This window comes from Chanodichthys erythropterus, chromosome 11 (genome assembly GCF_024489055.1).
Source record: "Chanodichthys erythropterus isolate Z2021 chromosome 11, ASM2448905v1, whole genome shotgun sequence".
In the NCBI taxonomy this organism is placed as follows: Eukaryota; Metazoa; Chordata; class Actinopteri; order Cypriniformes; family Xenocyprididae; genus Chanodichthys; species Chanodichthys erythropterus.
Genome location: NC_090231.1, coordinates 7,532,050 through 7,553,892, shown reverse-complemented (window position 1 = coordinate 7,553,892; position 21,843 = coordinate 7,532,050). Strand labels below are relative to the sequence as shown.

Sequence of the window (21,843 nt, the reverse complement as noted above, 5' to 3'; positions counted from 1 at the left end):
GTGGAAGTTTCAAATTTCAATATTTTATTCAGATTACAACATAGATGACATATCAAATGTTTAAACTGAGAATGTATAATTTTTTCATGTTTAAAATGTATAATTTTAAGGGAAAAATAAGTTGATTTTAAATTTCATGGCATCAACACATCTCAAAAAAGTTGGGACAAGGCCATGTTTACCACTGTGTGGCATCTCCTCTTCTTTTTATAACAGTCTGCAAACGTCTGGGGACTGAGAAGACAAGTTGCTCAAGTTTAGGAATAGGAATGTTGTCCCATTCTTGTCTAATACAGGCTTCTAGTTGCTCAACTGTCTTAGGTCTTCTTTGTCGCATCTTCCTCTGATGCGCCAAATGTTTTCTATGGGTGAAAGATCTGGACTGCAGGCTGGCCATTTCAGTACCCGGATCCTTCTTCTACGCAGCCATGATGTTGTAATGATGCAATATGTGGTCTTTCATGTTGGAAAATACAGGGTCTTCCCTGAAAGAGACGACGTCTGGATGGGAGCATATGTTGTTCTAGAACGTGGATATACCTTTCAGCATTGATGGTGCCTTTCCAGATGTGTAAGCTGCCCATGCCACACGCACTCATGCAACCCCATACCATCAGAGATGCAGGCTTCTGAACTGAGCGCTGATAACAACTTGGGTTGTCCTTGTCCTCTTTAGTCCGGATGACATGGCGTCCCAGAACTTCAAATTTTGATTCGTCTGACCACAGAACAGTTTTCCACTTTGCCACAGTCCATTTTAACTGATATTTGGCCTAGAGAAAATGCCTGCACTTCTGGATCATGTTTAGATATGGATTCTTTTTTGACCTATAGAGTTTTAGCCGGCAACGGCGAATGGCACGGTGGATTGTGTTCACAACAATCTTTTCTGGAAGTATTCCTGAGCCCATGTTGTGATTTCCATTACAGTAGCATTCCTGTATGTGATGCAGTGCCGTCTAAGGGCCCGATGATCCAGTATGGTTTTCCGGCCTTGACCCTTACGCACAGAGATTGTTCCAGATTCTCTGAATCTTTGGATGATATTATCAAACTCTTTGCAATTTTTCTCTGAGAAACTCCTTTCTGATATTTCTCCACTATTTTTCGCTGCAGCATTGGGGGAATTGATGATCCTCTGCCCATCTTGACTTCTGAGAGACACTGCCACTCTGAGAGGCACTTTTTATACCCAATCATGTTGCCAATTGACCTAATAAGTTGCAAATTGGTTCTCCAGCTGTTCCTTATATGTACATTTAACTTTTCTGGCCTCTTATTGCTACCTGTCCCAACTTTTTTGGAATGTGTAGCTCTCATGAAATCCAAAATGAGCCAATATTTGGCATGACATTTCAAAATGTCACACTTTCAACATTTGATATGTTATCTATATTCTATTGTGAATAAAATATAAGTCTATGAGATTTGTAAATTATTGCATTCCTTTTTTATTCCTAATTTGTACAGTGTCCCAACTTTTTTTGGAATCGGGTTTGTGTGTATATGTATATATATTAGATCTTCTGATTAAATTGCTGCTCGATCTCATACTGTAGAGTCCCAGGATTTTTATGATCATGTAAAATTGATTAATATCTTTATTATCCTCAAGTAGCCAACATTCATAAAATTTTCTCTTGCTGTTCTTGTCATAAAAGTTACAGCAGTCAGAGAAAAACTGGTAACACTTTACTTGAAGGGGTGTGCATAAGACTGACATGACACCTTCATAATCATGACATGACACGTGTCATGAATATGAAGGAGGGTTTATGACAACTGTCATTCAATGTCATTTGCTTAATTATGTCATTTTTAATGCAAAGATGACATTGTTTGTGATGTCTTTGTTTCGACAACTTGACATAAACCAAGACATCATAACCTGTCATAAACATGACATAGAAGATTAATTATCAAACTTAAAAAACTACTTAGCTTTATGGGTTAACATTACATTACATTATTTTGGTAACACTTCAGTATAGGGAACACACATATAAACGATTAACTATGACTTTTCCTTCAATAAACTCCTAATTTACTGCTTATTATAGTTAATTATTAAGTTTAGGTATTGGGTAGGATTAATAATGTACAATAAGATCATGCAGAATAAGGCATTAATATGTGCTTTATAAGTACTAATAAATAGCCAATATTTTAGCCATATGAATGCTAATAGTAATAAACAATTTGTTAAATGACCCTAAAATAAAGTGCTACCATTGTTTTATAACAGTGTCATCTTTTTTACGAAATTTGAAATTGTCTATTATCTGACCTTCTGTTAGAGGAAACTTAAAAAAACAAAAAACAAAAAAACAATGAAATGAAAAATATTCATGACGCTGTTATAAAATTATTTGTCAGAGTATTGTCACTTAATGACATTTTAATGACAAGTTCAATTTGTACCACTGTAGCTGAGTTTAAGATACATATTCATGACACTATTATAACGGCCTCACGACAGCCAATGTCAAAACCAACCACATGACAGTTTAACGTAATGTTAACCCATAAAGCTAAATGATGTCAAGTTGTCATGACAAAGACACTGAAAGGTTATGATGTATTGGTTTATGTCAAGTTGTCGTAACAAAGACATCTCAAACAATGTCATCTTTGCATTAAAAATGACATAATTGAGTGAATGACACTTAATGACAGTTGTCATAAACATTCATAAAACCTCCTTCATATTCATGACATCTGTCAGGTCATAATTATGAAGGTGTCATGTCAGTCTAATGCACACACCTTCAAGTAAAGTGTTACCGAGAAACTTAACATTAAAAAGTTAAGAGTCAAACGGCCCAACTAAATCAAACACCGGTCACCATAATGGTGACCAAACCAAACTATTACTTTCAAACAAACTTCAACATCTAAACCTCTTTTAATCTCAATAAGAACTTATGTATATAATAAAAATAAAGTCAATCTTGTTTGTAATAATTGAAACTGCTAATGCTGTTTTTGGAGCTGTTTAATGGCAATGGAGCTTGACTTCAACCCAGTTTTCACTTTCAACCAAATTTGACATCTGATCGACATTGGAGTCCAGTGCCTGCTCAGAAAATTCCCTCTAAATCTTTATAAGAATGTTACGGGATAATGCTCTATCAGTGTTATCCCTAAACATGTTTAGAATGTTATCCTATACCTTTTAGGAGAACATTCTGGTAACAAAAATAAAACTAGCCACTGATAACATTACAAGAACATAACATTCTTAGAACAATAACATTTCTAGCTGGGGTGACCTCACATTGCGGCCATAGTATGAGCACACAGTGAGTGCCCTGTGAGGTTACACTTTTATACTTTTATATCACTGTGACCTTACATTGCTCACATTGTGACCACATGTTAGATCACTTTAAGTTCAAATTGTTGACTGAAGCAGTAACACTGGCAACAAATGAACAAAAAGGCAAGTGCACTTTAATGCCAGAACTATATATTTTCATATATTAAGAATTAAAAATAATAAATAAGCCTAATAGTAGCCTAATATAAAAAATAATTAATTAAATCCATTATAAATATAAAGTATTCGTTTGAATTTTTTTTTTTTTGAAATAATGCAAATTGGAAGCATTAACAAACGAAGACCATCGATTCCAAACTCTGATAGTTACATATTATTCATCAATCTATTTGGACTCTTAGGGCCAAACAATGTAATATATTTAAGAGGAAATAAACAATTAAACATTTGTTGATGTACACATTAATATAAAAGTGAGACTCAAAGTAGTCACAAAACTTACGATGTTCCAGGAAATCCCATACAAATGATAAATTCTTCCAGCTATCGCTGCATACAAATAAAAAGCAGAGTATTCAGAAATTTCAATAAACAACTTTCAATGGTTATTATTATAAAAACAATTTAGAGTTTAAATTGTTTTAAACTTTTTATAAACAAGTCACAAAGCCCCCCCCCCCCCAAAAAAAACAAACAAACAAACAAACAAACAAAAATTTAGTTTAAATATGTCTGAAAATGTTGATAGAGAATGTATGAATGTGGATGGTAAAATGTATTACGGTATTTAAAAATACATTTAATGTTCAGCAATACATTTGTAGTTTGGCAAGCGTCCAATTTGCATGATTATAAAAGATTTGAATTACAGTTAAGGAAGCAAGAACATAATATTTGCATTCTTTGATGTTGTTTTTCCACAATGTATACAATGTTCTCCTGAAAAGCATATTATGCCTTTTTCATATTCTCAGGAGTATAAGTAGCACTAGTAAAACATTTACCAATAAATGATCAGAGAAATGTCACTATGTTCCCTCTGTGTTTGGCCACTTAATGAAGAACTTCTGGGCTGAAGTGAGCAAAACAAATGAGAAATTAATTAATTCTATATATTAACACAAAGTAAGTGAAAGGAAGGGAGATTCACAGAAGAGACAGAAATGAGCATAAATGAGAGAAGTCAGAGAGTTCATCTCATGGCTCTTGGGCGCCATCTGGTGGTCAGCAGTGATGAAACAACCTCATATCCTGATATCAACAGTCTTGTTACAAAACTCATAGCCTGCGTCTCAATGTGCATTCTATCCATCCTAAATAGTGTGTGACAATAGCAATATGCAATACTATTTAGGGCGGATAGGGTGGATAGTATGCACATCGGGATGCAGGGACAGTTTTCAGTCACATGACTGCCGTGGAGGCCTAATGGGTAAAACAGCCACAAGGCTGCAGCACAAGCCTGTCAATTTTCCATCTCAAAAACAAAAATATGTGAACAGCATCGGCCAATACTGAGTCGCCGTTCTGATGTAGAACCTGGAAGTGCTGCAAAGTAAAAAGCATAGGAAAATGACAGGGAAGATAAGAAATTGTTGAATAAAGTCGTTATTTTTTCTTATAAAGTCGTTATTTTTCTTATGAATAATCCATTTGTTTGTGAATTGGGCTACATTAAAAGGTTAGTTCACCCATAAATGAAAATTATGTCATTAATTACTCACCCTCATGTCGTTCTACACCCGAAAGACCTTCATTCATCTTCAGAACTCAAATTAAAGGTGCCCTAGAATTGAAAATGGAATTTACCTTGGCAGAGTTGAATAAGAGTTCTGTAGATGGAAATGATATACCATGAGCTTCAAACACCATATGTAAAGCTTGTGCATGAAAAACACCATGGAAAAACAGGTGAATCTTAACATAACACAGACTGTGACGCAACAGTCGGGATCATTAATATGTACACCCCAAATTTGCATATACCAGCCCATGTTCAAGGCAAGGCAGTTTTACCGTCTGGAGCTGCATAGCCGAATCATCAGACGTTCTGCAGGTATTGTGAAGCATGCAAGCAATGACAATAGCGAAAATGGCAGAAGGATGCATAATAACTGTTCATGATCCATGATATCATGATATATTTAGTGATATTTGTAAATTGTCTTTCTAAATGTTTCGTTAGCATGTTGCTAATGTACTGTTAAATGTGGTTAAAGTTACCATATTTATGTTTCATCATGTTTCTTACTGTATTCATGGAGCCATGTTGTTATTTTAATTTTTAACCCAAAAACGCTTGTAGTCTGTATAATTCATAAAAGCATCTGCATTATTTTTTTATTTAACGCATCTGCATTCTTATCGAGTCTCTCCAACAGTGTGTAGCTTTAGCCACGTTAGCCGTGCAGCACACTATCAAACTATTCAGAATTGAATGTTAGCAAACATCCACAAAATTCATGCCATACTTATGTGATCTGATATGCTGCATCACGAACAGTTTGTAAAGATCCATGTTGAGAGTTATATTGTGAACTTCAGTATTGTTTATGCAACGTTTATTGTAGTCGTGAGCTTGGGGGCAGGAATGCCACCCCAAAATAGGCAGTTAATAAAAAATCTGTGGGGTATTTTGAGCTGAAACTTCACAGACACATTCTGGGGACACCAGAGACGTATATTACATCTTGTAAAATGTCAATTCTAGGGCACCTTTAAGATATTTTTGATGAAATCTGATGGCGATTTCAAAACACTGCTACATAAAGCTTCGAAGCGTTACGAATCTTTTGTTTCGAATCAGTGGTTTGGAGCGTGTATCAAAGTGTGTGCTAAAGTCACGCCCCCCAGTGGTGAACCATTGGAATTTCGAAACACCTCTGACGTAACAAAGCCTTGTTTAATGAAATCATGTGACTATTGCAGTTTGAGATACGCTCCGAACCACTGATTCGAAACAAAAGATTTGTAAAGCTTCGAAGCTTCATGAAGCAGAGTTTTGAAATTGTTTTGAAATCAATTGAAAAAAAAAGTTTTGTTTTTTGGCACACAAAAAGTATTCTCGTCACTTCATAACATTAATGATGAACCACTGCAGTCACATGAACTGCTTTAAATATGTCTTTAGTAGCTTTTTGGGTGTGTTAATTATCTTGCTGGCAATGCAGGCCTCACTGAGCCACTGGATTTTCTCAAAAATATCTTAATTTGTGTTCTGAAGATGAATGAAGGTCTTACGGGTGTGGAACAACATGAGGGTGAGTAATAAATGACAGAATTTTTGGGTGAACTAACTATTTAACAAATAGATCCGCTGGCGATTGTCCTGTAGTGCAGTTTGGAGTAGTGAAATACTGCTTTAGACCATAACAGTCCAAAATTGGGGTGCTATTGCAAGGGTGTCATTTCCATGTTTTATAGGTCATAGCATTTTGGTGGTTTACAAATTCTGGATGAGCGATGTGGACTCTGAGGCACCCCTGTAACCCCTCCACTCTCCTCTTGAGAAGGCTTAAGAACTGCTCCTCTTCTGGTGCACAGGGTTGAATCAGATTGCCAGTCCCTGAGCAGTCCGTCTCTTTAACAAGCTCATCCACCACAACCCATAGTCTCGACTGATCCCTGAATGTTGAAAGATACTGGTCCTTTTTGCTTTATTGTCACTCATGAAACCTATTTGTTCCCTCCTCCTGTGGTGTTGCACTTCATCCTTGGTCATGACAGAACTTTTGCAGGAAAAGAGAGATCTTATCTTCCAAGTCCATTGTCAAGTGTGCATATTTCTTTATTCCACTTTCAAATGTCTGCACATACCCTTCTGCAAGGCCTTTGGTAGCAGGATGACCTGGGAATGCCATTTTGTGCTCTGGCGGTCTGTATGCCACAAACAGCCTCCTCAGTCTTGCGATGATAGCTTGTAAAGTGAGGTAAGGCATTCTAAACACCTTCAGCCACTTAAAATATGCATCCACAATCATACATATGTGTTCTAGAAAAGGACAAGCAAAGTCCATGCAGTCTTTTCCAGCTTTGACCAGCAAATTTGCAAGGGTGTAAAGGAACCTGACGTGTTGTTCAATCTGGCACGACTCAGGCTCTGCTAACCTACTCCAGATCAACATTCACTTTAGACCACCTCACATACTTGCAGGAAAGAGCTTTCATCTTTACGATCCCTTGATGACCTTCATGCAGTTCTTTCAGCAAAATGTTTTCTCAGTCTATCCCCCAGAGCACACATCCTCTCTCTGTAGACAATTCATGTCTGCTAGAGTGGTAAGCTTTCAAACTTTCATTCACATCCATCGGCCAATTTTCCATGACATACTTCAGAACTTTGGACAACAACTTGTCTCCGGTCTCGAGTCCTATGGAAGAGCTCCGGAGCTTTTATTATGCTTATATGCTTATTATTTTAGATTAAATTTACGTTTAAAGGGTTATTTCACCCAAAAATGAGATTTATATCATTAGTTACTCACCCTCATGTCGTTCCACACCTGTAAGACCTTCGTTTATCTTCGAAACACAAATTAAGATATTTTTGATGAAATCTGAGGGTATCTGATCCACACATAGGCAGTACCGTCATTACACCTTTTGAAGGTAGTAAAAACATGTCAATGTTAAAATAGTCTACATGAATACAGTGGTTCAACATTAATGTCATGAAGCGACGAGAATACTTTTTGTGCGCAAAAACAAAAATAAGGACTTCCGAATGCTGGCTCATTATTGGCCGGACCCTATGTCAGCATCACATGTAAGCATTGTGCTGCTCACGTGTTCAGCTTCGGCTAATACCGAGTTGGCGTTCGGACGTAACTCAGTGCAAGGAAGCCTGCACTGAGTTCACTACGTATGACAACGGTTGAAATTGTTCAATAAAGTCGTTATTTTTGTTTTGTTTTTGTGCACAAAAAGTATTCTCGTCGCTTCATAACATTAAGGTTGAACCACTGTAGTCATGTTGACTATTTTAACCATGTTTTTAACTCCCTTTCTGGAAGTCAAAAGGTGCAATGATGTTGCTGCATATGTGTGGATCAGAATCACTCAGATTTCATCAAAAATATCTTAATTTGTGTTCCAAAGATGAAGGAAGGTCTTATGGGTGTGGAACGACATGAGGGTGAGTAATAAATGACATGAAATTTTTTGGGGTGAACTAACCCTTCTTCCGTGAACTTTGTAACAGTTACGTTGGATCACATACATTCAAATTATTTTATTTCATTCAAGTGCTAAGTGAATTACAACTCATACAGGTCCCTTTATTTGACAATTAAAATTTTGGGGTAACAAAGCGCTGTTTTACTTGGTCAAAACTGTCATACTAAAAATACATTTGAGTGTGTTGAAAATTATGCTAAAGTTACATTGTTTGTTAGCTCTGTGTCTGGTTTGAGACATTTGTTGCACACTGCAGTAAGCTAAATCAATTTTAGAATATCATATTAATAAAAGCTGGATGACTTGTATTGCTAAACTGCATGCAGTTCATTTTATAATATATTGTATGGAAGAGAAAATGCTGTATTATTGTTACTACAAATAAAGATCTTTCTCATTATACTATGTTAGTAGCAAAATAGCATTGTCTCTGAGGCACTCGCTATAAATAAAGTATACGCGTGAGACATCATTGCTGTTGTCAGAGTGCGTTCAGACCTCACTAACCGAGTGCTGAACGCAGTTGGACATAGTGGTGTATTAGAGGTAAAATACTGTTCGGTTTCTCGTACAAACCGATCGTTTCGTGTCTTAGGACATCAATGTGCTGTCACGAGCCGCAGGGTTTAATTTGGACTTGACTATGCAAGTTTTATTTACTGTTATAGCAGAAGTTCCCATCCACTCACATTATTTGACTGACAGACGGCAACGGTTGGAGTTTAAAATCATCATTTGTGTTCTACTGAAATAAAGTCACCTACATCTTGGATGCGCTGGGGATAAGCAGATAAACATCAAATTTTCATTTTTGGGTGAACTATCCCTTTAAGTCGATAAAAGTATCCAAACAGTTGCTCACCTGTCTAATAAAACACATAATATATTAAAGCGTGTCCATAGTTTCTACGGAAGTGAAACTGGAAATCGAGGATAATGTGCACAATGACACGGGCCATTACACACTAGAGATTTCTCTGGATTTAAACATTGTTGGAAACATTTAGCATAATATAAGTACACAAATCAACAAAATATATAACATTGTTCTGGTGGTTTTGGCTATTTTAATAAAAAATCCTTACATATTATGCCTTTAAAGCTACCATCTAGTACCCAGAAATTTAAAATACTATGAATTAACAGGAGACTAAAATGTTACCAAGCTTGTCTAGTTTTGAATAAACACTAAAAGCAGGGATGAAAATGAACTTGATACTATGATTAAATGAATGTCATTATTTTCAGATCTACAGGGAGTCACCTGCATTGATTTCTCATTGTAAGCAGTCATTGCCCACTAAAGAAAAGATCTAGTTTTGCCAGACCAGCTTGAAGGTAACTCAGAGCGTCTTTGTTTGCTTCCTCAGCTTCAGCGTTTCTCTTCATTTCCTCCAGCTCTCTGACCCAGTTCACTTTCCCAGCCTCCTTCACTCTGGGAATGAAGAAGTCGAGATGCTGAAGAGTGAACGCCGAGTCTGGCTTTAATGCGATCTGAGACAGATGCCTGATGGTCCTGTAAGCGTTAAACAGAAGAATTGACTTTTGGTCCTCGATCTCTTGGAGATCTTTGTCAAGTCTGTCATTTATAGCCGAAAACGTCTTGGACTCTTCTTGAGCTTTTTCGTATTCTTTCATCAGTTGGTCAAACTGTATCTTTATGTTTGAGTTTCTGATGACATATTTCTTGTTTTCTTTGATATGTTTGCTGTGGTGACAGTTCCCTGTGCACACGGTGCAGTAGCCGTTTTTCATGACTTCACATCTGCTGGGATTAGAAGCCCACCAGCAGCCAAACTCATGGCAGTTTTCCTCACAGATGGTGCAGGTCGTTGCCTTCCTGTCCTTCCATGATGCACTTTCAATGGGCACCTTCACTTTCACAGTCTTTTTTAATGTAACGGTAAAGTTTTTACACTGTTCAACCTTCTCCTTGTTGAGCATCATTGCCTCCTGAATCTGAAGTTTTTCAGCCTTTTTCAGCTCCATCTCTTGAATTCTCAGCTGTAAGTTGCAGATGGATGCTTCAAATTGAATGCGCTCAATCAGGACATCTGAAGTCAACTCCAAACTTTTTCTGTTCATCTCATTCACAGACTGAAAGAATTTCTTCATGCCTTTCATGCTTTCTTCCCATGCGCTTCTTTGAGCAAGCATGTAAGGTTCTTCACTGTGACGCTCATCAGCCTGCCGATTGTTGAATAAGAAATAAACAGGCTGGCCTGCGTTGTCTCGTCTGCAGGGGATTTTAGCTTTATTAATGGCACCGAGGATGTTTTTGGGTGGCATACCATCAGAGTATGTGATTAAAAACACAATGTTGTTCACAATGTCTTTTCCAAATAAAGACAGAATGGAACTGATAACGTAATGCTGTCTGTCTGAGAGACGATACTTAGACGCTTGAGTTACAAAACACACGGCGTCGACTTTACGAACTCCATCATTGCTCTGAAACAGAACAGATAAATTCGCAGCAACTTCCAGATCCTTTTCCAGTCCTCTAGTGTCTCCGTATCCTGGAGTATCAATGATTGTGAGAGATACAGATTTCTCTACAGGAAAGACCTCATACAAGGTGATTTCAGAGGTTTGTGATTCTGATTGGTCTCCGGCTTCCTCTTCTGTGATTTCGTACCATTTTTCATCTTCAAACTTCACCTGAAGTAAGTAGTTGACCATGGTGTTAACGAGAGTCGTCTTACCAACGCCGGTCTCTCCCACCAGCAGAATAATTTTGTTTTGTTTCTTGGTGTCTCTTATCCCATATGTCCATTTTCTGACTTTTCCATTATCATCAAGTATTCTTCTCTCAGTATATAGCCGGTATTTTTTTGGAGGACCTTGATGAATCAGAATTGGTCTGCGTGGAGGAAGACTTGGCTGTCTGTAAAATAAAGATGGAGCCAAGTGTCAGAAATTGCGTGTTCAAACACCCATCAAAATGCAGACATTTTGTGTTAAATGCATGAATAATAATTTAAAGAAACAATATTTTACTCCAATTACAGTTGACATTTAAAACATTCATATTTACCTTGAGGTCAGCAGTCCACAAATGGCAAAAAAAAAAAAAAAAAAAGAGCACAGCGTCACTTTGCGCTGATTTAAAAGTTGAACTTCTTTGAAATTTGAATTTAAAAATATGGCACTCATTGCAAGATGCTGAAAAACATTTCAAAAGCAGTGTGACAACAACAAAAAAACGCAATTTGTTTGAATTGGCCATTCACACAGAATACGTTTTTGCAGTTAAAACTGACAGATGCTGGTCAGTGGAATGAAAAAAGACAAGGAGACGCATTTTTAAAACTTATTTTAAAGGTGCAATATGTAAGAATTTTGCAGTAAAATATCCAAAAACCACTAGGCCAGTGTTATATATTTTGTTCACTTGAGTACTTACAATATCCCAAATGTTTGCAACTATTTGTAAATCATGAGAAAATTGCAATTTTAACCAAGGCTCCGGGACGTGTGAGGAGTCGCCTGTCAATCGCGTCATACCGCGTTACCCCTCGGTTTCTGGTTTTATTTTGTAGAAACCATGGAAACACCAAAGACGCTTTAATATATTACATGTTTTAATAGACAAGGGAATAACTTTTGATATATTTATAGACAGAAAAACTAATTATTGTTATATAGCTCAACACGTTTAGTTTAAATCTTATTTTCTAGATTTTTTGCGAGTACCATGCTTTACCATGCCTCAGAGAAAAACACTATTTTGTGAAGTAGCTAACATAGCATAATCAGACGCAGCTTTATTTTAAGTAACAGTATTACAGCATTTTCTCCATCATACAATATGTTTTAAAATGAATTTCATGCCATTTATCAACACAAGCATCCAGCATTTAATATGATATCCTGAAATCAATCTATCTTACTGCAGTGTGTAACAGAGTCTCACAGCAGCTGCAGAGCGAACGCTCAGAGTAACGTTATAACATTTTCAACACACTCAAATGTATCTAATATGATAAACAGAGCTGTGTTACCTCATACTCATGACCGGAAAAGCGGAAGCGGCGCCGGCGACTGTGGCATAATAAAAGTCCCGTTGCTCGTGAGGCGTGTGTTACGCAATCGTTCCAGCTCCTCGTTCAGCTCCACAACACTCGCTCCTGCTCTGCTTCATACTACAGTAACATTAATATACAGTAACATTAATAATCCATGAACATGATTTCTTCCCGAGTCCTATCCCGATTATTTTCCACCGGCTGTGAGGTGAAGACCACATGTCCCAAGATTCTGCACTCAAACTTGGCGTCATCAAGCTACGCCTTTGTTTTGAATAGGCCTCTAGGACAGATAATTCTACATATTGCACCTTTAACTTGAGAACCACTTTTTATTTTGTTTTGTTTTTTCAATGCAGCATCATGCGCAAGACTCTGTAAAAGACTCCGCGAGCATAACGGTCACATTCATCTAGAATGTTTGCATAGGAAAAACAATGAAAAAACAATGTAGTGGATTGTAAAAATGTGTTCTGTGTGAACATCCGCTGTATAATCAAGCCCCCACTGCATATCATCATGAAATGGACTGATACTGGGAGAATGATGTAAAAGTCATATATTAAAATCTATATTATTAACCTGCAGTATTATCATTAACATAAACTTAATCAAACCAATATGCCCCCTTGAATGCCTTGTCGACATGACAAGATCCTCAGCAAATATCACAAGAACCAGACAGGTCCTCTGCACAGATCCTATGGCCAGCTTTGGATCCATACTGGCGGGATGAATCCTAAATCATAATAACACCTTGTTCGTTTGTTGGCAGAGGAGGACTGGTCCCCCAAGAGCCTGGTTTCTCCCAAGGTTTTTTCTCCATTCGGTCACCTGATGGAGTTTGGGTCCCTTCCCACTGTCTACTTTGGCTTGCTTGGTTGGGGACACTTAATATTCTGGAATATTATTGATCTGACTGTACTGACACTTTTGTTTGAGAACAGAACTGAGCTGGATGATATTGATTTTTCAGAACTGCTTTTTAGATTAAATTAACTAATTTAATAATTGATGATCTTTACAGCGGAAATGATGATCTTTATGATCTTTACAACAATGATCTTTTCTGCACTTCTGTAGGTACGTCAGTAGTGATTATCCCATTAGTACCACCCAAACAACTATGAAAAAAAGACTCCCTGCAATGTTCTGGGAAGGCTAATCTTTGGTTACTAAAAAATAACCTACAGAGAATGTTCCTAAAACTTACATAAAATACATAAATAAGCATATGTGACCATTAGGGTAATATTCTGTGTTTGCTGGGTAGACAAACATAATTCATTATCTTTAATTTGATTTTTAAAAAGTAAATAATTTAACCTCCTGTAAAAGCATGTGAATTTCAACTCACCTGGAATTCATGGTGATCGTTCGACTAAATGTGTCCAGTTTACAGATGAATTTCACTGTCACTCTTCAGTCTGATTACAACAAAACAATTTATTAGTTACATCAGAGTATGATGGTTTGTCATTGTAAAAATGTATTACATGTTAAAATGCCCAACTTTACAGCAGAAAAAAAATATGTTTACAGCCTGGTACAAAAAATGGTTTTGGTCTATATAGTTATATAGCAAATTTAGATTTTTTTTTATAACTCATCAATTTAAATGATATTAAGCCTTAAGCTAGTAGCCTATTCTTGTAAAAGGGGAAGACTTTCTTCTGGGGACCTGTTTTAGTTAGTGAAGGTGTTAGGTGCACTGCAACTAAAGAAAACACATGCAAATAGAAATAACTCCAACAAAGGAAGAAAAGATCTTCATCAGTTTGACAATACATGTAAAAGAGATACTCACAACACAACCAAATACAGAAAGTGCTGCAAATAGCACGGAACACAACGGAAATGTTTTAAGGGATCCCCAACAACTGAGGAACCTGGTTAGGACAAGCTTTTTGTTCAGTGTCTACTCATCAGTAGTGTTTTCAATGACCTGAAAGGTGAGTTTTTTGTTTATTTTAACATCCTAATCATATGTGCGTTGTGAGTATTTGCAGCACGTGTTGTCAAACTGATGATGTTTTTTTTTTTAAATTTGAGAACCAACAGCAACAATCATGTGCTTTTTTATTTTATTTATTTATTTATTTATTTTACAAATCATTATAGCTATTTTAAGAATCTTCAGAAAAGTGCTGAAGGTGCATTTGAAGGTGCCCAGCCAACATGAAATCATATTCATCCTTAGAGATATCTCACTCATGTACAGAAGCGTTTTTTATATTTGATGAAAGCAACCTTTGTACTCATTATAGGGTGTGTGTGTGGCTTTTGGTTGCGTTACAGATAAGACTACAAAGGTTCTGGAACTTTGATCCACTTGGTAAAATACGTTGAGTGCTTTGCAAACAGAAGTTTAATTTCTGGTGCACTGCAAAACAAATCTTATTTTCAACCAGTATTTATTTTATTTTTTCAGTTAAAATATCTAATGATTTTTATAAAATATATTATTATTATTATACAACAAAAAGTTTCATTAGAAACTTTAATTCATTAGCACAACTATTTCTAAACGGCCAGTAATGACAGATGGTGTAGTAAAGATTTCTTCCAGCGGGTGCTAATTGGGCCACTAACCATCTAAACTTTACCCATCGACAGCAACTGCAGAAGCTAACCTTACCTTGATGAAGTCAGACTGAAGTCAGTTAGTTCACCCAAAAATGAAAATTCATTAATTACTCACCCTCATGTCGTTCCACACCCGTAAGACCTTCGTTCATCTTCAGAACACAAATTAAGATATTTTTCATAAAATCCAATGGCTCAGTAAAGGCCTGCATTGCCAGTAAGATAATTAACACTTTCAGTGCCCAGAAAGCTACTAAAGACATATTTAAAACAATTCATGTGACTACAGTGGTTCAACCTTAATGTTATGAAGCGACGAGAATACTTTTTGCGCACCAAAAAAACCTAAATAACCACTTTATTCAGCAATATCTAGTGATGGTCGATTTCAAAACACTGCTTCATGAAGCTTCGAAGCTTTACGAATCTTTTGTTTCGAATCAGTGGTTGGGAGCGTGTATCAAACTGCCAAAGTCATACCCCCCCCAATGGTGAACCATTGAAATTTCAAAACACTTGTGACGTAACGAAGCCTTGTTAACCGAAATCACATGACTTTGGCAGTTTGATACACGCTCCGAACCACTGATTCGAAACAAAAGATTCATTAAGCTTCGAAGCTTCATGAAGCAGTGTTTTGAAATCGCCCATCACTAGATATTGCTGAATAAAGTCATTATTTTGTTTTTTTTGGGCGCACAAAAAGTATTCTCGTCGCTTCATAACATTAAGGTTGAACCACTGTAGTCACATGAACTGTTTTAAATATGTTTTTAGTAGCTTTCTGGGCATCTGAAAGTGTTAATTATCTTGCTGTTAATGGAGGCCTCACTGAGCCATCAGATTTTATCAAAAAAATCTTAATTTGTGTTGCGAAGATGAACAAAGGTCTTACAGGTGTGCAACAACATGAGGGTTAGTTTTCATTTTTGGGTGAACCCTTTAACCCTTTGATAATATTTATACCGACCATTTTATAACACATCTCTCCAGGATAAAAATGTTAAGAAAATAAAATGATAAATTGTAGTAAAATAAAATTCTACCATTTTCTCTTCTCCACTGTCTAGTGACTATTCTGAAAGAAAACGCAACGGACGCCTACTGTTGCTATCGTTACACACTCAACTTTAATGCATAATTGAAAGCTAAACCGCGCATTCTTATTTCAGTGTTATTTAAGCAGTTTGCATCGTACATTCATCAGTTCAAGTCAATTTGGTGCTTTTTCACTACATGGGACTACTCGGCTCGCTTCACTTTAGGTTTCCTTTTCCACTGCAGAGAACAGGAGAACAGAGGCTGCTTTTTTTAATAGATGTCAATGGATGAGAGGCTTCACTATGCTGATTAAACAGCTTTTGTGAGGAAATAGCTAATCATTTAATTAATCAACAGCCTGTTCGCTAATCTTCAGCATGTTTTACACTAAACAATACTTTTGTTGGGAACTATATATAAATTTTAGCTTGATAAAAATTTATTTTTTTAAGAGAAGACAGACTAGGGAATGTTGCGACAGGTAGGATTCATTTACGGCATTACCAACAGCAAATGTGCGCATTACCACTTAACAGATAGAACAATAGATGTTGTCCAAAAGCCACTGAAAGGCAAGCCTGCAACCTTTAGCCAAAAAAGCACTAATGCTAACGCTCCGGCTGTGGCGGTACGCAGGGAAGGAGTTTTGAACGGCGGGCACTGATGTCACTGCCATTACACAATAGGCTGAGAGGTGCCGCACGTGATTAAGTTAGCCGTCACGCTTTCTCCAATGGTAAGAGATACAGACCCTCTCATCTTCCTATAATATACAATCTCTGGGAGAAACTGCAACGTGCAATATGGTGGAATACATCCTGCCTTCTAAGTAAAAGAGCCAATCGCTGATTGATAAAGTCATTGTGTCACTGTAGCTGCCGTTAGAAGCTCTGGTTCCCATAGAAACCTTGAGACTCGCACATAGGACTGCACATGTGCATTGGCTCGTCTAGCCTGAAAAATAAGCTTTTTTAAAGCCATGGTTAGCGATCTCTAGAAGACATGCCGTTAGTTCCTGGTTCCTGTTCTTCTTTAGATTAATTTACGGACTAAAGGTGCACAGAGCGCCCTCCGGCTGCAAGTATGAATTGAAAACAGTATCCAGAATAAATATTACTCCTCTGTATAGAAAATTTACATAAACATATGAAAATCCATCAATATTTCTCCAAATGTGCATGCTTTTAAGCTAAAAGCCTATATGAAATGCCATAGAGGTAACATAACTGTTCAGACACTTTGCATCACAGAAATGCATTATATTTTAAAGAATATAATAGAATACCATTATTTTAAATTGTAATAATATTTCACAGCATTGCTGTTTTTTCTGTATGTTTGATTTACTCCATGATGAGCTTGAGACAATTATCAACAGAGGTTTTTTTCACAGCCTACCTGACTGAAAGAGCTCATTATTTATGCAGGTCATTAGAGCTCTTAATGCGATTCTTTTGTCTTTTCAGGTGAGAATCACCCATTATTCATGATGATTCACGCCTCCACGCATACTGTGTTTCTTGACCAAAGATGTTTTAGAAAATTTAAATCTCTCTATTGTTTTATATGAACAAGCAAGCAGGATAATTTTACCTCATTTTGAAGCAAAAACTCTAGTCTACAAACTTCAATACCCAGAAGTCTTGTGAACACAGATTTAATATATATTTTTTGGCTTTATTTCTGTGACTTAAGTTTTTTGTTTTTTCAATAACCACGCATAAATGTTATTCCTTCAAAAATACAAACATGTACATACATGTTCCTTACATATTATTGTAGCCTAGTTTGTGCTGAATACAGTGTAATGACACTTTTTACATTAATATGTTTATGAACAACTGAAAAAAGCACAAATGTCAGGGCATGTCAAAACTTCTCCAGGGCCCCAAAAAACCTCAGACCCCAGAGGGTTAACATCCAGATAAACACTTTTCAAGACAATAAATACACGATTGAGACGATGAATGCATGCATTGCCTCAGTATTTGCGTCTGAATAGCGCTGGCTCCGTGGGCGTGGCCGCATTAGCGGATAATGAGCTGAATCACGGACTTCTGACATGTGTCTCTTTTCATACAGATTACATAAACACAGAATTTTTGTTTTTGATTTGACTTACACGATTTAAAACCTGACATTTCAACGTTTTTTTAGGCAGAAGTCTCATTTTTTGTGATTAGTATTCACTAAGTTACAGTTCATTTTCTGAGAACTATCAGATTGGACTTCATTCAGAGGGAGACGAGAGATCACGCATCATGTTAGTTCTCTTTATTTTGCAAAAAGCACAACATTGTGTTTTTACTCTGAGTGTACACAAATAAAAGAAGATATTCCACAGATTAAAATGGTGTATAACTCTTAATTGTATGTGCAACATTGACCGAGTATTTTGAGTCTCTTTCACACTGGTTAGAAAAAAAACGCGGTGATCACGCCGGCGACCCGAGGGAGTTAATGCTATTTTAGCATAAGAAACAACATTTATGGGACGGCTCATGTCAGATTTTGATGCTGATTTGAAATATGTAATTTAATAGGGAGTTCGCCAAGCAGCTTTTGAGATTTCAGGATTCCACCATTCAAATAGACAGGACTTGAGGTGCATCCCAATTTGTATACTTACGCACTATGACGTTTTTAAGCACAAATAGTGCGAGTAGTGCATTCATACAGAAATTCCAAAGTGCACTTAAAATACCCAGATGATGCACTAAATTAATGGAAAAAACTAAGTGTGGAATGTTGGACACTTCATGCACTCAACTGTCGCAGCTTTAATTACATAGTGGAGGGGGAGGGGGATCAGACTCCGTTATTAAATGACAACCTAATAACCTTATGCAATTTACGCACTACAAGGATGAGTACATAGTGCATAAGTGTAGTGTATAAGTGCATAATGTATAGTGTGTCATTTAAGATGAAACTTTGGTCTTGGATGCTTGAAATTGCTGCCTGGAGGCGTTGCAAATATGGCCGCCGAGTGAATAGACTTTCCTTGAAAGGGACCTTGCTGTTACTGACTATTTAAATCTAGCGGGTTTGGTTTCTCGTGTTTCAAATTCAATGACGCTTGTAGTGACAATTCTCTCTGACCAATCAGTGATCTGCAGTGTTTACACATCATATTTAGTATTGGTATGGCACTCTTGGAACCTCAACTGAGGTGGTACTATTTAAGTGAGCCGTACCGTTCCGTACCGAGCCATCCCATGCAGTGGAAAAGCGCCAAAAGATGGCAAGGTTTCAGCTTAACTTGTATGTGTTACAGGATTGCCTCTGCGTTGTGTTGTGTAGAACTCACATGATAGACTCCAGTTTGCACTTTAGGATAGACTTTTATTCGGTTGGCAACACTTTGAACAGCAGTGATCAGATTCGGCAGTTACACTTGCCCATGTTCGCAGCCATTCACTCTCTCAGCTGGTGCGAATCTAAGTGTACGTTTGCACAACAACATTGTAAATGGAAGATACAGTACACGCCTAGACTGAGCACATAATACGCATGCGCATAACGTCTCCATTTTCAACCATTTTTTTTGTTCACATGGATACAGTAATGGTATCATATTAAAAAACTTGCACTTTGAAACCCAAACCCTGTTGTGTAAATGAAAAGCCAAACACATAAAAAGTTTCTGTTTCTAGTTGAAAAAAGTGTTGTGTCAACAGCCCCTCAAATGTTACCCTTTTCATAAACTACATAAACAGTTATACAATAACACATTTGAAACATAGTCTGAACCTGTTGGCAACACATCAGATTCAGCAATCACACTCACCCATGTTCTATAATGGAGGAGAACAACTGGTTTTTACCACACATAATAATGGCATGAACAACAGTGCATACTATATACTTCTCAACACATGTATATGTCAATACTAATCCATAAAACAGTTATACAACTAATACAACCAATTTTTCTCATGAAGCACCACTCACCACTCTCTCGGCTGGCACGAATGTAAATGACCCTAGTAAAACCAGTTCATTATATGTCAAGATCTGGGCGGAGAGTGCAGGTGTGATTAAAGGGCCATACATGAAAGAAAGTGTAGCAAGTGGAAGCACATCTTTGACTTATTACCTGTGCATTTTTTACATTTACAGTACATTATGTTCTTGCACTGTATATGCAATAAATACACAATCTTAAATGAGCAAGGTTTTCTAGAGAACATAACTATAACTGCTCAGGTTGTTGCAACTATAGGCTTTTGCCCATTTTAGGCATGGATAATGGCACTTTAAAATCAAAGGTATAGAAAAATGTGTATTCATATTTAGTAATATTTACAATTAAATGTGAATATATACATTTGAAGATAGATTAAATGCCCCATAATTCACATCTTGATAGTACGTAAATATTTCTGCCTGTTTACACTCGTGTGATTGTCAGCCTCTGCTTTCCCCTGTAGACTGAAGCCACCTCGTGAAGCCCAAAGTATAGGCCTACTTCATTTTGTTCAAGCATATGTCACCAAAGAAGTGTGTTTTTGGTTGTGAGGCAAAGATAACCTTGCTTCCCAAAGAAGCCAGTGTTAAGTGGAGCTGAGAGATGTGTGCTCATTACATTGATGTGCTCTTGATATTTGTCATTAAAATAACCATAGAAACCGCCTTAAATTAACTATCTAATAACTATCTAACTATCTAATAAGGATAAAGTCGTGTCTGAAAGATGCAATCACTTATTTATTGGTTAAAATGAATGGAAAATATCTTGTGTTTTTCCGAGGCTGGGCCTTGTTTTCATAAACAAGGCCCAGTTCGACGCTGGATTTACAGATCATTTGAAACTGAAAGATGGAGCGGTCACAGCGATAATGATCCCGGTCATGGGTCAGAACTGTAGGTGTGAGTAAAACTGCTTCAAATGTCTGTTTTGTTGGCAATAGGTGCATATAATGTAAACAACACAAACGCATAATGAATCAAACATTATCCAGGGATAATGCGATGGTGTATTGTGTGTGTTATATATATTTGTTAGGCTAACCATCAATAGCTTGCAGATGATTGCAACGCAAAAGCTGTGCATGCTCGTCACTCTTTAGCTTCGCTCACGGCACGCCTCCAGGAGCTCGGCTGTTTTCGGAAAGACTCATATCTGTTTTTTATAAATCTGATAAAACTAAAGACTTTTCGGAGATATGAAGGATGCAATACTACTCTATAGGCACTCAAGATTAACATGAGAAACTGTGTGTGTTAGGTACCCTTTAATCTCTACAGTGTCAAATAACAGTCGAGAGTTGTTTCCTGGAGGTTTTGGAGGCTGGCTGTTTGACACTGACAGAATATTTACAGATGAACCGACAAGCTGTCCGACAAACTGTCTGTCTGCTGTTGCTGAAGGAATATTGATATTCAGTATCTGCATTTTTTTTTTTTTTTTTTTTTTTTTTTTTTTTTGATGTGCCAAACTCTGTATCAGTAATTTGAAATAGTTGTGCTTTAGTATAATTTTGCAAAATAAACTTCAAGTTATAAGATTTAAATATATATATATATATATATATATATATATATATATATATATATATATATATATATATATATATATATATATATATATATATATATATATATAAATATAGGTGCAGGTTGCCCTGACTAAAACTGTCAGTTTCACAGATTTTTTTTTTCTCTTATCTTTTTAATCTTTTGCTTCCTCCTTTAAAACTGAAAGATGTTTAGAAGCATTACAAGGAAAGT

General features: G+C 36.7%; 1 protein-coding gene across 3 annotated transcripts; it reads right to left on the bottom strand.

Annotated features, from left to right (window-relative positions):
- Positions 1–8,450: 8,450 nt before the first annotated feature.
- On the bottom strand, positions 8,451–20,060 carry LOC137030326 (uncharacterized). Of its 3 annotated transcripts, XM_067400564.1 has the most exons (4): positions 19,421–20,060; positions 13,841–13,910; positions 11,493–11,620; positions 8,451–11,342 (listed from the first exon to the last, which is right to left on the bottom strand). In XM_067400564.1, the coding sequence occupies exons 3-4, from the start codon at positions 11,609–11,611 to the stop codon at positions 9,746–9,748; spliced, it is 1,716 nt and encodes a 571-aa protein (XP_067256665.1). In that variant the 5' UTR covers positions 11,612–11,620; positions 13,841–13,910; positions 19,421–20,060; the 3' UTR covers positions 8,451–9,745. The 3 variants fall into 3 exon arrangements, with proteins under 3 accessions (XP_067256665.1, XP_067256668.1, XP_067256666.1); XM_067400567.1 differs by lacking the exon at positions 11,493–11,620; XM_067400565.1 differs by lacking the exon at positions 19,421–20,060 and having other exon boundaries at positions 13,841–14,416.
- Between the last annotated feature and the right edge of the window lie 1,783 nt (positions 20,061–21,843).

Excerpts from the sequence above, each read along its gene's own strand:
- LOC137030326 (XM_067400564.1), bottom strand. The coding sequence starts at position 11,611 with ATGAGTGCCATATTTTTAAATTCAAATTTCAAAGAAGTTCAACTTTTA. Across the intron at positions 11,343-11,492 it reads TGTGGACTGCTGACCTCAAG|ACAGCCAAGTCTTCCTCCAC; the intron begins GTAAATATGAAT and ends TTTATTTTACAG.